The 15,723-nt window shown below is 37.4% G+C and overlaps 1 protein-coding gene across 10 annotated transcripts in view; it reads left to right on the top strand.

Moving 5' to 3' along the window:
• The window catches only part of LOC109414982 (coiled-coil domain-containing protein AGAP005037), a 220,891-nt gene that overhangs the window by 13,019 nt on the left and 192,149 nt on the right, over positions 1-15,723 (top strand). For 8 of the 10 annotated variants that reach the window (XM_062851940.1, XM_062851939.1, XM_062851938.1 and 5 more), the window contains exons 3-5: positions 10,072-10,122; positions 10,364-10,491; positions 10,553-10,724. In XM_062851940.1, coding sequence (XP_062707924.1) covers positions 10,072-10,122; positions 10,364-10,491; positions 10,553-10,724 — 351 coding nt within the window. The remainder of the gene's footprint in view (positions 1-10,071; positions 10,123-10,363; positions 10,492-10,552; positions 10,725-15,723) is intronic. The other 2 variants (XM_062851942.1, XM_062851944.1) reach the window with 1 other exon arrangement.

The raw sequence follows: 15,723 nt of genomic DNA on the forward strand, positions 1-15,723 counted from the left end.
GAACTGCATAAGAAATTTCTACAATAACTGTACCAGAAAATCACTAGTTTCTCTAGGTGAAGTTTCTCTGGGAATGCCTCTAGGAATGCCTCTAGGAATTCCTCCAAAAACTCCATCAGGAATTTACAAAATTGTCAGTCAGTAGTGTCTTCAGGTATGCCACTTGGAGTTTCTCGAGGAATTCCATCAGGAAGTCATCCGCGATATCCACTAGAATTTTTTTAAGGAGATCTACTAGGAATTTCACCAGAATTTGCTTCAGGAATTCCACCAAGAATTTCTCCAGAAATTCCACCAGAAGTTCCTCCAGGAATTCCACCTGGGATTTTACCTAACATTCCACTAAGAATTCCACCATGAATTCTTCCGTTAATTCTAGAAAAAGCTTCTCTAAGCATTCTCCCAGGAGTAACTCTATGAATTCCACTAGGATTTACAATAGAAATTCCTCTAGAAATTTCACCAGGTTTTCGTTAAGAATTACAACCACCAGATATTCACCAGGAATTCTTCCAGAAATTCCTCCAGGAATTCCAGCAGGAATTGCATAAGAAATTTTTCTATTAATGATACCAAAAGTTCCGCCAGGAAAACCACCAGTTTCTCTTGGTGAAATTTCTCTGGGAATACCTCCAGGAATGCTCCTATTAATTTCACCAGAAATTCCTCCAGGATTTTCATAAGGAGTTTTTCCAGGAATTCAATCAGGATTTCTTCCTCGATTCATTAAGCAATTCTACTAGAAATTTCACCAGGAGTTTCTCCAGCAGAAGATTTTCTTTAATTTCTTACAGAAATCACTTTATTAATACCTCCAGGAATTCCATTACGAATTCCTCCAGGCACTCTAATACGAATTTTTCCAGGAATTCTACCACGAATTCCTCCGAGAGTATCACCAGGATTTCCACCAGGTATTCCACATGGGATTCCTCAAGAAATTTTACCAGGATTTCCACCTGGGATTTGATCCGGAGTTCCTTTAGGAATTTCAGCAGGATTTCCACCAGGAATTACACCCGGAATTTCTCCGGGAATTTCATCAGGATTTCCACCGGGGACCCCCTTAGCAATTGCTCCAGTAATTCTACTACTAATTCTACTTGGAATTCTATCAGGAATTCGTTTAGAAATTCTACCAGAAATTCCTCTAGGAAATCTACCATGAAATCCACCAGGAACTAATCCACTCGAAATTCCTTCAGAAATTTCGACAGGAATCTCTCTAGTAATTCTACCAGGAATCCTTCTATTTATTTCTACGAAAATCTTGGATATGCACTAGAAGTTGATGAACTATCTCTTCAGGAAAATCCATAAGCATTTCCTTCAGGAATTCCACCAGGTTTTTTCTCCAGCAGTTCCAGCCAGAATTCCACCAGAAATTCCATCATGAATTCCACAAGGAACTCAGCCAGGAATTGTTCCACAAATTCTACCTAGAACTTCACCTGGAATTCAACCAGGAATTACACTAGGCATTCCACCAGGGTTTGGCCGGAAATTCCTCCAAGAATTCTTTCAGGATTTCCTCCAAGAATTTCACCAAGAATTCCTTCAGGAATTCCACCAAAAACTAAACCAGGAGTTCCACCAGGAATCCTTTTAAGAATTCCTAAAGAGAATCCATCAGGATTTTATCAAGGAAATCCACCATGACGTCTGCCTTAAATTCTACCAGAAATTCTTGCAGGGATTCCACTTGAAACTTTTTCCAAGAATTGCACCAGGAATTCCTGCAAGAATTCCAGAAGGAGTTTCTCCATGAATTCCACCAGAAATTCTTTCCGATTTTTCCCATTGAGTTCCTCCAGGAATTCCACCAGACGTCTATCTGAATTCCACCACGAACCCTTCTAGGAATTCCACCAGCAATTCCTCCATGCATTTTGCCAGATCTCTCAGGAATTCTCTTAAGCTTTTCACCAGAAATTCCTTCAAAAATTCAACCAGTAGTTCTTCCAAGAATTTCTCTTGGAATTTTTATTGGAATTCCACCAGAAATTTCACCGAGGACTTCATCAGGAATTCCTCCACAAATTTCAGCAGGATTTCCACGATGAATTCCAGCCAAAATTACATCATGAATTCCACCAGAAATGGTTCTTTACCTCCATTTATTCTACCAAAGATTCTTTGATTTGTTCTTCAAAGGATTTCTGGAGGGAATGAAAACTGCAGGAATTCCAACCACCAGAAGAGCTTTTTGGTGGATTTCAAAAAGGACTTCATTGAGGAACGCCTGGTAGAATTCCCAGATGAATTCCTGGTGGACACCCAACAAACATTGTTGCTGTATAACAGATGACCACTCTTAAGATTAATTTCAAAAATTTTGGCTGACTAAGCTGTTATTCAGCTATCATTATTTGTTGGGTATCCAGGTGGATTCCAAAGGGAAATTCCTTGAAAAAAATCCAAGTGGAGCTCGTGGAGTAACTTTAGGTGGAATATCTGGAGGAACTTCTGGCGGAATTCCTGGTAATATCTCTGGTGAGGTTTATGGTGCATTTCCAGATGGAAATGCTGGTAAAATATCCAGAGGAATTCCGAGTGGAATGCCTGGTAGAATTTCTGGAAAAATATCGTAGTAGAATACCTAGTGGAATACTTAGAGGGCTTCATGGTAGAATTGCTAGAGGAAACCTGGTGGAAATCCTGGTGAAATTCCTGGAGGAATTCCTATTAGAATACCTGGTGGAATTCCTGGATGAATTCCTTGAAGAATTCGTAGTGAAATACCTGGAGAAATTCCTTGTGGTGAAATTCTCGGAGGAATTTCTGGTAGAATTTATGCAGGAATTCCTGGTAGAATTGTTGAAATTACACGTAGAAGAATACACGGAGGAATTCCTAGAGGGATTTCTATTGGAGCCACTAAAGGTATTCCTGGTGGTATTCCTATAGAGGTTCCTTGTGGAAATCCTGGTAAAATTCCTGGAGGAATTCCGGGTGTAATTTCAGATGAAAATTCTGGTGAAATTTCTGGATGAATTCTGGCTGAAATTCTTGGTGGACACTATGAATTGACAATTTTTGAGGAATTCTAGGCGGAGTTCTTGGAGAAATTTCTAGAGGCATTCCCAGAGAATTTTCACCTAGAGAAACTAGTGGATTTCCTGTTCAACCTACTGGTATAGTTATTGTAGAAATTTCTTATGCAGTTCCTGGTGGAATTTGTTGTGGAATTCCTGGAGGAATTTCTGGAAGAATTCCTAGTGAAATATCTGGTGGTTGGAATTCCTGCAGTTTTCATTCCCTCCAGAAATCCTTTGAAGAACAAATCAAAGAATCTTTGGTAGAATAAATGGAGGTAAAGAACCATTTCTGGTGGAATTCATGATGTAATTTTGGCTGGAATTCATCGTGGAAATCCTGCTGAAATTTGTGGAGGAATTCCTGATGAAGTCCTCGGTGAAATTTCTGGTGGAATTCCAATAAAAATTCCAAGAGAAATTCTTGGAAGAACTACTGGTTGAATTTTTGAAGGAATTTCTGGTGAAAAGCTTAAGAGAATTCCTGAGAGATCTGGCAAAATGCATGGAGGAATTGCTGGTGGAATTCCTAGAAGGGTTCGTGGTGGAATTCAGATAGACGTCTGGTGGAATTCCTGGAGGAACTCAATGGGAAAAATCGGAAAGAATTTCTGGTGGAATTCATGGAGAAACTCCTTCTGGAATTCTTGCAGGAATTCCTGGTGCAATTCTTGGAAAAAGTTTCAAGTGGAATCCCTGCAAGAATTTCTGGTAGAATTTAAGGCAGACGTCATGGTGGATTTCCTTGATAAAATCCTGATGGATTCTCTTTAGGAATTCTTAAAAGGATTCCTGGTGGAACTCCTGGTTTAGTTTTTGGTGGAATTCCTGAAGGAATTCTTGGTGAAATTCTTGGAGGAAATCCTGAAAGAATTCTTGGAGGAATTTCCGGCCAAACCCTGGTGGAATGCCTAGTGTAATTCCTGGTTGAATTCCAGGTGAAGTTCTAGGTAGAATTTGTGGAACAATTCCTGGCTGAGTTCCTTGTGGAATTCATGATGGAATTTCTGGTGGAATTCTGGCTGGAACTGCTGGAGAAAAAACCTGGTGGAATTCCTGAAGGAAATGCTTATGGATTTTCCTGAAGAGATAGTTCATCAACTTCTAGTGCATATCCAAGATTTTCGTAGAAATAAATAGAAGGATTCCTGGTAGAATTACTAGAGAGATTCCTGTCGAAATTTCTGAAGGAATTTCGAGTGGATTAGTTCCTGGTGGATTTCATGGTAGATTTCCTAGAGGAATTTCTGGTAGAATTTCTAAACGAATTCCTGATAGAATTCCAAGTAGAATTAGTAGTAGAATTACTGGAGCAATTGCTAAGGGGGTCCCCGGTGGAAATCCTGATGAAATTCCCGGAGAAATTCCGGGTGTAATTCCTGGTGGAAATCCTGCTGAAATTCCTAAAGGAACTCCGGATCAAATCCCAGGTGGAAATCCTGGTAAAATTTCTTGAGGAATCCCATGTGGAATACCTGGTGGAAATCCTGGTGATACTCTCGGAGGAATTCGTGGTAGAATTCCTGGAAAAATTCGTATTAGAGTGCCTGGAGGAATTCGTAATGGAATTCCTGGAGGTATTAATAAAGTGATTTCTGTAAGAAATTAAAGAAAATCTTCTGCTGGAGAAACTCCTGGTGAAATTTCTAGTAGAATTGCTTAATGAATCGAGGAAGAAATCCTGATTGAATTCCTGGAAAAACTCCTTATGAAAATCCTGGAGGAATTTCTGGTGAAATTAATAGGAGCATTCCTGGAGGTATTCCCAGAGAAATTTCACCAAGAGAAACTGGTGGTTTTCCTGGCGGAACTTTTGGTATCATTAATAGAAAAATTTCTTATGCAATTCCTGCTGGAATTCCTGGAGGAATTTCTGGAAGAATTCCTGGTGAATATCTGGTGGTTGTAATTCTTAACGAAAACCTGGTGAAATTTCTAGAGGAATTTCTATTGTAAATCCTAGTGGAATTCATAGAGTTACTCCTGGGAGAATGCTTAGAGAAGCTTTTTCTAGAATTAACGGAAGAATTCATGGTGGAATTCTTAGTGGAATGTTAGGTAAAATCCCAGGTGGAATTCCTGGAGGAACTTCTGGTGGAATTTCTGGAGAAATTCTTGGTGGAATTCCTGAAGCAAATTCTGGTGAAATTCCTAGTAGATCTCCTTAAAAAAATTCTAGTGGATATCGCGGATGACTTCCTGATGGAATTCCTCGAGAAACTCCAAGTGGCATACCTGAAGACACTACTGACTGACAATTTTGTAAATTCCTGATGGAGTTTTTGGAGGAATTCCTAGAGGCATTCCTAGAGGCATTCCCAGAGAAACTTCACCTAGAGAAACTAGTGATTTTCTGGTACAGTTATTGTAGAAATTTCTTATGCAGTTCCTGGTGGAATTCGTTGTGGAATTCCTGGAGGAATTTCTAGAAGAATTCCTGGTGAAATTCCTGGTGGTTGGAATTCCTGCAGTTTTAATTCCCATAAGAAATCTTTTGAAGAAATTATCAAAGAATCTTTAGAGAAATTGTGGGATAAATTGTCCGGGGAACTTCTGCTGGAAAATTCTTTGGAGGAACCCATGGATAATCGTTGAAGAATTTCATAAAGAAATGTTTGGAGAAATTACTGTCAGAATCCATGAAAGAATCGTTGCAGGAACTCTAGGAAGAAAGTTTGGAGGAGTCCTTGGAGAATTTCTGATAGAAATCTTTAGATGATTTTGTGTAGGGACCCTCGAAAGAATTCGTGGAGTAATCCTTGGAGAAATTAATACAGGAATCCTTTCATAAATTACTGAAAGATTCCTTAGGAGGAATCCTTGAAACAAATTCCTTAGAACGATGCCGGAAAGACTTATTGAAAAAAAAATCTGGTGAAATCTCCGGGAAAATCTTTTGAGAGGAATTCATGGTAAACTTTCTGGAGAAATTCTATGAGGAATCTCTGGGATGTTTTTTTGAGGAACGCCTAAAAATGTTTTGGGTAGTTTTCTGGAGAAATTCTTGGGCGAATTCTTGGAGGAGCTCGTGGAGGAATCTATGGAGGAATTCCCGAAAGAATCGTGAAAAGAATGCTTGATAGATTTTCTGTAGGAATTTTGATGAATCGTTGACGAAATTTCTAGATGAATTTGAAAAACTGTTATCATTCTGCAGAGCAAAAGTTTCTTAAACCAGATTCTATCTCAAATCATTAGTTCTAAGCTCCAACTTTGCACTTTTAAGAATAGCGTGTCCCAGATTTTTTTTTATTTATTTTTTTTTACCGAAACCCTATCTCTTGAACCCTCATTCTCTACCAGAATTTATTTAATTTCCCCCGAAACTACGTGACTCCCTTCAGTGACTTCAAGATTCCTTCTGTAATTTTACCCCTCCCCCTTTCTCGGAATCATCAGTTTATGCCTCTTCCCGTTCTATCAAAACCTCTATTTTTCACCGATAATAATCAACCTGCACCTAGAATCACTAGTCCACTTCCCTAATCATCACGAAGAGCCTCTCAGGATCACGGTAATCACACCAAATCATTCAACATCAACATGAACCAGCGCACAGCGTCGTTCTTGTCATTCATACGCGCTACGCTGTTGCTATTGGACGACTGATCAAGTGTGCTGTGCGCGCGGTGGCGCGATGCAAAACAAGACGCCAGCTCCAATGACACAGTGGGGTTAAGTGAGCTTTCATCTGTGGCATTTACTGAGACAAATTATTGATCCGAAATAGGGTGTTCAAATCGAAATTGTAAGAAAACGATAAGATTTAGGAGTTTGACGTCAAAGAACGAAATGTTAAGCGAGTCAAGGCGCACAAGTTTCTCTAAGAGAAAAATTTAATTTACCACGCATTTTTCAAAGTTAATAAGCAAAAACTTGTCAAAAAAAGCTAACTTTTAACTTTTTTGCCCTACAAAACTTACTAAATTACAAAAACCAACAGGTTCAAAGACGTTATTAGATAGAAAATTTAATTATCTTTCCAATGCAATCGAAAGAACTTCGATAAGTTGAACCGTTTTGAAGTTACAGCCAGTTTAGGGTGGGCATAGTCAAAAACATTAAAAGTTCAATAACTCCGGAACGGTTGAGATTTGACCATATGCGTAGAACAATTTTTTTCTCCTATTATGGTCCTCTATCACCCCCCGAAGGATTAGCATTAAGGAAAGGAACACCCTGTATAATAGCACAGCGCAACATTTTTTTGTCTCAAGAGCAAACTTGTGTGTCTCTGACGGATTTTGGGCCGCTGAATCCGAATCTGGGCTCAGTTTTGCTACAGCACGTCACAATTTTGAGCTATACCTCAATTTATAGGGCAAAATCTGCGATTTTGGGCTTTTTTGACTGCAAACCATTAAGCGTGAAATTTTTTTTACGCAATCAAAAGATAAAGTGGTCAATTAGCATCTAAATTAACGGCTCATGCAAAATATTTCGTTTTACCAAATCAAAATTGATAGCTTTAAACATTTTTTGTTAGTATTTAAACTTGCGTGCAACTTTTGGAGGGAGACTTGTATGGAAAATATCGTACCTAACATAAATCGCTTAAAACTATCAAATTCGATTTGTTAAAACGAAATATTTTGCATGAGTCGTTAATTTATATGTGATTTAACCAATTTACCTTTTGATTGCTTAAAAAATATATTTCCATGCTTAATGACTTGCAATCAAAAATGCCCAAAATTGCATATTTTGCCCTATAAATGGAGGTATAGCTCGAAATTGTGACGTGCTGGAGCTAGACGTGTGCGCCGAATATTCGGCGTAAAATCGGCGTGCATCGGCGTGGGGCTTCTCAAACATTTATGAACAAAGTAAACTACTTTCTAATGATTGGATTGCAACAAACGGACATCTAGCTATGTGCTGCTGCAGAATTTTTTTGGTTTTGATGATGGTAGCCTTTCTGAGAAGGGATACGCCGATCGGCGTGCGGTTTTCACGCCGATGCTTCCTGAATCGGCTTTAAACAACATAACCATAAACTTTTTCCACCAGTGCATGGGTATAACCCCCCTTTACCTATCCCCGTTTAAAAAATATAGTATTTTTGATTCTTGTTGGCTTGGGGAGCCGCACGCCGATTCACGCCGATTTTTCATCGGCGCGGCGGCGCACACCTCTAGCTGGAGCAAATCTGAGCACGGTTTCGGATTCAGTGACCCAAGATCTGTCAAAGACACATAAGTTTGCTCTTGAGACAGACCATGAGTTAATTTTTGTTACGCTGTGTAGTTTGAAAAACAGTCAAAGTTTTAGATTAGATTGTTTGATGCATTCTATGAAAAGTTATAGCATGTTGAACTTTTTTGTGTAAGAAAAAAAAAATGCCTATCCCAAACATTTTGGCCACCCCTTGTAAATGCACTGTTTTGTGGCGAACTTTAAATGTCTTCCAAATGGCTTAGGCAGGATATTATGTAACAAACTGAACAAACTTAGCTAAATCTGGTATCCATAAGCCAACGAAGCAAAAAAACTCGCGTCAATTTTGGCATTTTTGTTATGCCAAAATTCTTACATGATCTTCTAAATGCTGTCAGATTTATGAAAATAGTGACTTTAGTGACCATTTTTCTGAAAAAAAAAACTACTACCCAGGCCTGCACTAGCCAACATGTTCAACAATGTAACTAGTAAGAACAGCCTATTATCAAAAGAAGGCCAAATAGACTTAATAATTTGATCGCCACAAACTGCACAACACATAACCAGCCTAGTAACCAGCCTTAAGCCCAGTTTCGTGTTCGAAAGGAATCGCTCAAGAAACTTCTTGAACGATTCCTGGCAGAAACTTTTCACGGTGACTGCCATTTGAACTGTCATTCCTTCGCAACTGCGTACTGCGATTGAAGAAAAAACGGTTTCTTGAGCGAATCAGGCAAGGAATTTCCCATGCTTCAAGATAGGCTGAGAAATTCCTTCTGAACTGCAAACAGCCCTTTAGATAAAAAAGGCAAATGATGAAAAATTTAGCAACACGGTAACCAAATCATAATGTTACTGGAATGAACAGCCTTAGTTTAAAGAAGGATAACTCGCTGATGGAGTTAGTAATATAAGCGCTTGAAAGTACAATCTGTTAGACAACGATTGATAATTACGCTTTATGTCCATTCGACCTAATGGCATTTGGCCGGACGTTCAGAATTCTTTAGAACAGCCTACGAATCAAAGAAGGAAAATTTTTATTCAGAAAAGCATAATACCCCGGACAGACATGTGATACGAGTGTGATTCCTGTACAATGGTACGCAGTGTCAAGAAAATTCTAACAAGACTGACTTGAACTGAGAGAATTTCCAGTATGGCACTCATTTCCAAAGCAATTGTACAGTGATTCTTGTATCACATGTGTGTCATAAGTATAAGACATCAATTAGTACAATCGCAGTGATGCTTTTGTGCAAAACATATGCAAATACCGTCTACCCCCGTTGGTTTGAACGACACCTCATGCGAACCAACTTTCTGGCCAAAGTCAACGCTCCATACAAATTTTAAAACGTCGACGAAAGTCTACGAGGGGGAAGGGGGGAGTCTGAGATGGGCAAAATTTGGTCTACGTCAAGTCTACGTGGTTTATAAACGTCCCCATAGTTTTCTGGGGATTTACGACATTAAAAGGTTCCAAATTGATTGCACTCATTCGGAGAGGGTATTCTGCTTAGAGGGCTCAAAAAGTTGGTACAAGAAGATATTTCTGTCTAGTGAAGACGTCGGGTTAGGAGGAAATTCCGATTTGCATCTATGAAGACAACAGATTGTCGAAGATGCACGTGGAGTGGAGATGTATTATTTCCTTCGGACTAAACCAAGTAGGTCACCCGAGAAAAAACGTATCCTAGCAATCATTGATGTTTATTCTATAAGATTTTACTGCAAGTGCCAGATGGGTTTGAAGTTTTCTGCGTGTTTCATGCTTCGAAGATCCTAGGGTAGAAGATCGAACAATATTTCAAGATTTTCATTTGTAGCCGAGCTGAGTGGAACTCATCGATTTTATTTCTGCTTGTTTCCCCAGATGAAGATTGGCAGAATGAAAAGGGCAACCGCAATCAACAAAATGAGCCGGGTAAGTATCCTTAGGGTGACCGAAGTCACATCTCAAGTTGTCAAAAGAGCACAAGTTTGAAGAACCAAACTTCGGTTCGAACTGAAAATTTCACATGATCAATCAAACAGTTTTTTAGCATGATGTGATGTTTGGTACTCATTTTTGCTCTTGAAATTTCAAATCCTCGCTTTCTTATGTATTCTCAAAGTCAGACCTGATCTATTACTTGATTTTTGTATTCCCCGCTTTTTTACGACAGCGACTGACGACAGAAGACGAGTTCCCAGAAGTAGAGAAGATCCCAGAAGACATACATTGGGTGGAGACATGCTACACTATCAAGGTCAAGGCGAACTCTCAGTTCTTCAGCGATCACTGGATTTGGATGTAAGTAATTAGTCCTTATTGAGGGTTTTGTCTTGTGGTTTTGATATTTCATCACTTGTAGACTCGTCAGATGAGGGCATACCCACCCGTTAACCAAGGGGCACTCTTCGATGATGACCCGGGGATTATGTCCGAGGTGGAAACCGCCAGCACCGGATTCAGACGAGGTGGAAAACAACGTTCCTCGTTACCGGTTGTTCGAACACCGTCTAAAACCCTCGAAAGGCCTCTAGGTATGTATATCAGTCTTAGATCAAAAGATAACAATCAATTTTATTTTTTTTTTGGCAATCAGTCGAAAATTTTGTACATAATTTGCGCACATGCTTGGCAATTACCAATACTGACAAAGGCTAGTGTTTGCATTTTTTCAAGACATGAAGACATTCTAGTTTCCTTAATTGTATTCTCGAAAGGCACTAGACTTCTAAGATTTGTCATAATTTTGCAAATCAATGCTTCAATTTTTTAGCGCAATAATGTAAGCGTGGCAAAAAATGAAATGAATTGAGCATCCTCTAAAAGGTTTCCAGGAACAATCCTCGCTGCAAAAATTTCTAGGGTTGATGTACACCGTGTCCAATAAGTTCTCATACAAAATCAAATTGAATTTGAAGGAAAAGGCCTAATTTCCCGCACGAAATAAACATTGCTGTAATGGTTCATTACAGCACTGATTTGCGTTACGTAATGAACCATTACAGCACTGTTTTCAGGTTTCATCAACTTCTTGATGCTTTCTGGACGCAGTTTTGAAAATTGTGACAACTACACAGTATAACCTGCCATGATCAGATTTTCTTAAACAAGGCTATGAAAATCAATGTGCAATTTTATGGGAATGTTTTGTTAAAACTAACCACAAGCGGTAATTTATGAAATTTTAAACTCTGGCTGGCATGCACGCCATACAGAGGTTTAATTTTGAGAAAAGCTGGTAGAAACTCAATTTTTGAACATGACTTATATGGGATACAGCATATTGAGCATTCATCCATAATACCAGGAGCACTAACTGGCATTTAAAAAAAATTGGAAATATTGATTTTGTATCTTGTTACAGCACTGAATAGCTGCTAATGGAAAAAGTACTGAATTTTTAAAAGAGAACACAAACAAGTTGAACCACTACAAAAGTCTATTGATATGAGTAATATAATTGCTTTCAAAAGTTTATTTGTAAGTTCTTGTGCATATCAGACATATGCAATGGAGCAAGAGATCAAAATAACACTTTCGGCTTCAAAATTGACATTACATGCCATTAGTACGAAAAAATCTTACAGATCGACTTCAAAGTGTCTTACAAATCGCTCCCCGCTACTCCCCGTGCGGAGATTCCGTTCAAATGCTCGTTTATGTATGCAGAATCGGTTAAAGAAAAATGCAACTGCCAAGAGCTGCCAAAACAATAGCGCCCTGATGATATATTCATACTAAATTTGTATGAAAAACATCAATTTTGTTCAGATTTTGTTCGAAGAAATCGACAAAAAATGAAACTGCCGTTAAAATGAAATTGAGCGCTAAATCATATTCCAATACACTCATATAGACTAAAGCTAGCTGGCTACTATGATTTGGGAATTTTTGCCAGGTATTTTCAAATCTGGACCACTGTGCGCCATTTCTTTGATATTTTATCTCATTTTAACAAGTCATGGTTTTAAGTTGAAACAAAATAGGTGCCTGTCCTCATTATTGCTAGTAGCAACTATGCCCACTAGAGAAAAAATATGAGACTATGTATTGGTGATGTACGAAGCCGTTTTATTTTGTACATAAATAAAACATAAATAAAGCAAAAATGTTCATTCACCTGTTTTAATGAGATTTGGTGTGTTAAGGGATTATATATGTTAAGGACGGTACGGTGTTTGGTAAAGTTAGGCTTGAATTGTCATGCGTGCCGGAGCAAACGGATTTCAGACAACGGAAGTGTACTGCTAGGCTTATAAAAACAAATAGAAAATAACGTTATTCTAAACCGTATGCTTTAATTATTCAGCATTATGTGGCTCTTCAATATTTGCATTAGTTTTGAAAATATGAATCACAGATGTGAAATAAAATTATACTTTCTTAATTTGTGTTTTGTATGAGAACTCAATGGACACCGTGTACAATAAAGAGGGTCAACGTTGTATGGGAAAATATAAATTTGATCGTATCAACTCGGCCTAATAGCTTTTAAGCGTCCAATTGGTTGTGCACAATTTGGGAGCGACTGATTTTTTTTTTTTATTTCGTCAACCGTTTGTAGACTACATACATACATAATTTGTTCTATATTCTACTAGCTGTCCCCGGCAAACTTTGTCTTGCCTACTGCGTTTTTTGACGTTTCAAGTCCATAGCCAAGCGCTCAAGCCCTAGTTCAAAATGGATGAAAACCCCATTTCCGGAAACTCTCAATTTTCCCATGTTTTTGGCCTCATAAACCTTCCTTGGGCGAAAACTAACAGAACAAAACTTAGACGACCCTAATCGGACCATCCGTTCGCAAGTTATGCGCGGTCTCACGTATGCCACTGCATTTTTATATATATATATGTATATATATATATATATATATATATATATATATATATATATATATATATATATATATATATATATATATATATATATATATATATATATATATATATATATATATATATATATATATATATATATATATATATATATATATATATATATATATATATATATATATATATATATATATATATAGATTGTATCGTACAGAGTTGAAATATTGTTTTAACTTTACGCATAATTTGTAGGATGATGACTGACCGCAAATATGTTTCGATTTCTTAATTGTCGAGTCGGAGTATAAAAATTTAAACAGAATAGCAGATTGCTGCAATCTACACGTTGCGAAACAATGTTGTTTATAAATGATTGCGTCCCCATATTCCGCATTGTGAATGAAATTTGTATTGGATTTAGTGTAGGAAAACTTTTTTTTTTCATTTTTCTCATAAGGGGCCCAAATCATTCTTCGACTGTATAACAGATGATGTTAAGGTATTACCTTGGATGTGCCGAAAAACTTTGTCGAAGCGCGGGTAGAGATCAAGTATTAATGATCAAAATATGATATTGGTTTGATTGAGATAAGACGTAAAAGTACTGAAAATAATAGCAAAAAAACAATAGCAAAATTTGATATATAAAGATCAATCAAATAGCTCACTGCTATTGGTTTGATCTTACCAAGAGCTAAATGTGCTATGATGACGATGTCCCAGGAGTTAATTTGAGATGTTATATTCAGTACTTTTACTTCTTATATCAAACAAACAAATATGACTTTTTGATCTCCGTATCAAAATATGCTATTATTGAGCTTTTTTCCTCTGCTCGGAAGAGCGCTAAGCAATCCCTTCTTCTTCTTCTTCTTTTTCTTCTTGCATGAAATTGTAAATTGTCAGGCGATACACTATGCCCAGGGAGTCGATAAAATTTTCCCGACCGGAACGGGAATCGAACCCGCCGTCTCCGGATTGGCGATCCGTTGCCACGTTACAACGTACCGGCTTTCCGGTGGTGTTCGACATGTAACATGTAAAGGAATAACATCAATGATAAAATCTCAATTTTTGGCCTATATTGCCAAGCGAATGACTTTTTGCACAAGCCTCTACAAATACCCATACCAATTTCAATCACAATGCGGATTACGGGGATGCAATTACTTTTTCTCAGGTAATTTAATTCAGATTTTTTGGATGTGGATGTAAGTCTGAAAAACTCAGTTAATAATTGTTATTATATGCGTTAGAGACGAATGCCCCTTCAGGGTAAAGTCTCTCTAAACAAAAAAAAAAATGTTAATCAATAAGTTATATCAAAATTTTCAGTTCTGTTTTTTGGTCTTTTACTATTAAAACGGAAGCAAAACAAAAACATGACGTGCTTTAGTACTTATTATTGCTTAATAATAATAATTGTTGCCAATCAGTCCGTAAAGTTATACAGTTACAAAACAAGTTTTTATAGCTAAGCTATTGCAAGGATTCAAGGACAAACGTCTTGAAATCCCGCTTCAACAGTGCATCAGAACTTCAAACGCACAAGCAAGAAGCAAGCGTCAAACAACAGTGCATTTTACTATTCTATTCTTGCTCACTTGTAATAAGCTTTAAATAAGAAAATCAGTTGCGCTGGTTTTGTTTACGAAGAGATTTGTGCGCTTGAAATCGTTAGTAGGTGCCAAAGTCGACCATTTTGGCGGCCATTTTGGGATTCTAACAAGTCTGTTCTTAAAAAAGAACAATGCAAATTAATACAAATACAGCTGTAATTTTGCAAAGTGACGTACCGTCAGAAGGGAAGTCATTGGGCCAAAATTTCATAGTCCATCCCTACGTAGGTCGTTACAACAATATTAACAATAGCTCTGAATCAATGTTGAACTTGGTAGACACGTTCATTTATATACTATGCAGGATTGTTCAAAGTGTAAATTCGGACAAATCAGTTTAATGTGAGAAAATATCACTTCCAAATCAAACCTGTTGAATGTATAGGTACTTGCGCTCAACCTATCATTGCCTAATCACTTAAAAATAACGTCACAGATAAAAAACGTGAAAGTTTGACCATATTCATTGTAAACGATCAATGATCCTATTCAATACATCCGCTATCCCTTGAATACAATTCCAACTAGCATTCTCAAAAGACGAAAGTAATATTTCTCTATCATTCACCTAGGAACTGATATGCGTACATTTTAAATTTTGCATGAATGTTACATTTTTTTCCAAGACATTCATATTATTTTATTATGCATAAAATTATGTGAATATTCTCAGTAGTTTTAGTTCACATTCGTAGGGCTTTCGAACTGATTGCATTGCTTTTATATGGCCCAAAGTCACCTCCAAAATTAATTATTTGTACTACAGCTTGAATAAATCATTGTTAATGCCAAATTCCATACAAAACCAAGAAAACTCATATACTTTACAAAACTATATATATACTTTACAAAACAACTGCTCAATACACATACAAAACAGTAATCCATTACATGTTCGGTGTTCAGTCGTTTTCAAGTGGACAACTGTATTGTACAGTACGCCTAACCATAAAATTTATAAAAGTTACCACAATAGATCAACATATTGGTCGCAGTGGTTATGTCCCGAACAAAGAAAAAAAAAACCATAAAATTCACATCACCTTTTCTTAATGGAAATCAACAAAATGTGACTT

Source organism: Aedes albopictus, chromosome 2 (assembly GCF_035046485.1).
Source record: "Aedes albopictus strain Foshan chromosome 2, AalbF5, whole genome shotgun sequence".
NCBI lineage: Eukaryota > Metazoa > Arthropoda > Insecta > Diptera > Culicidae > Aedes > Aedes albopictus.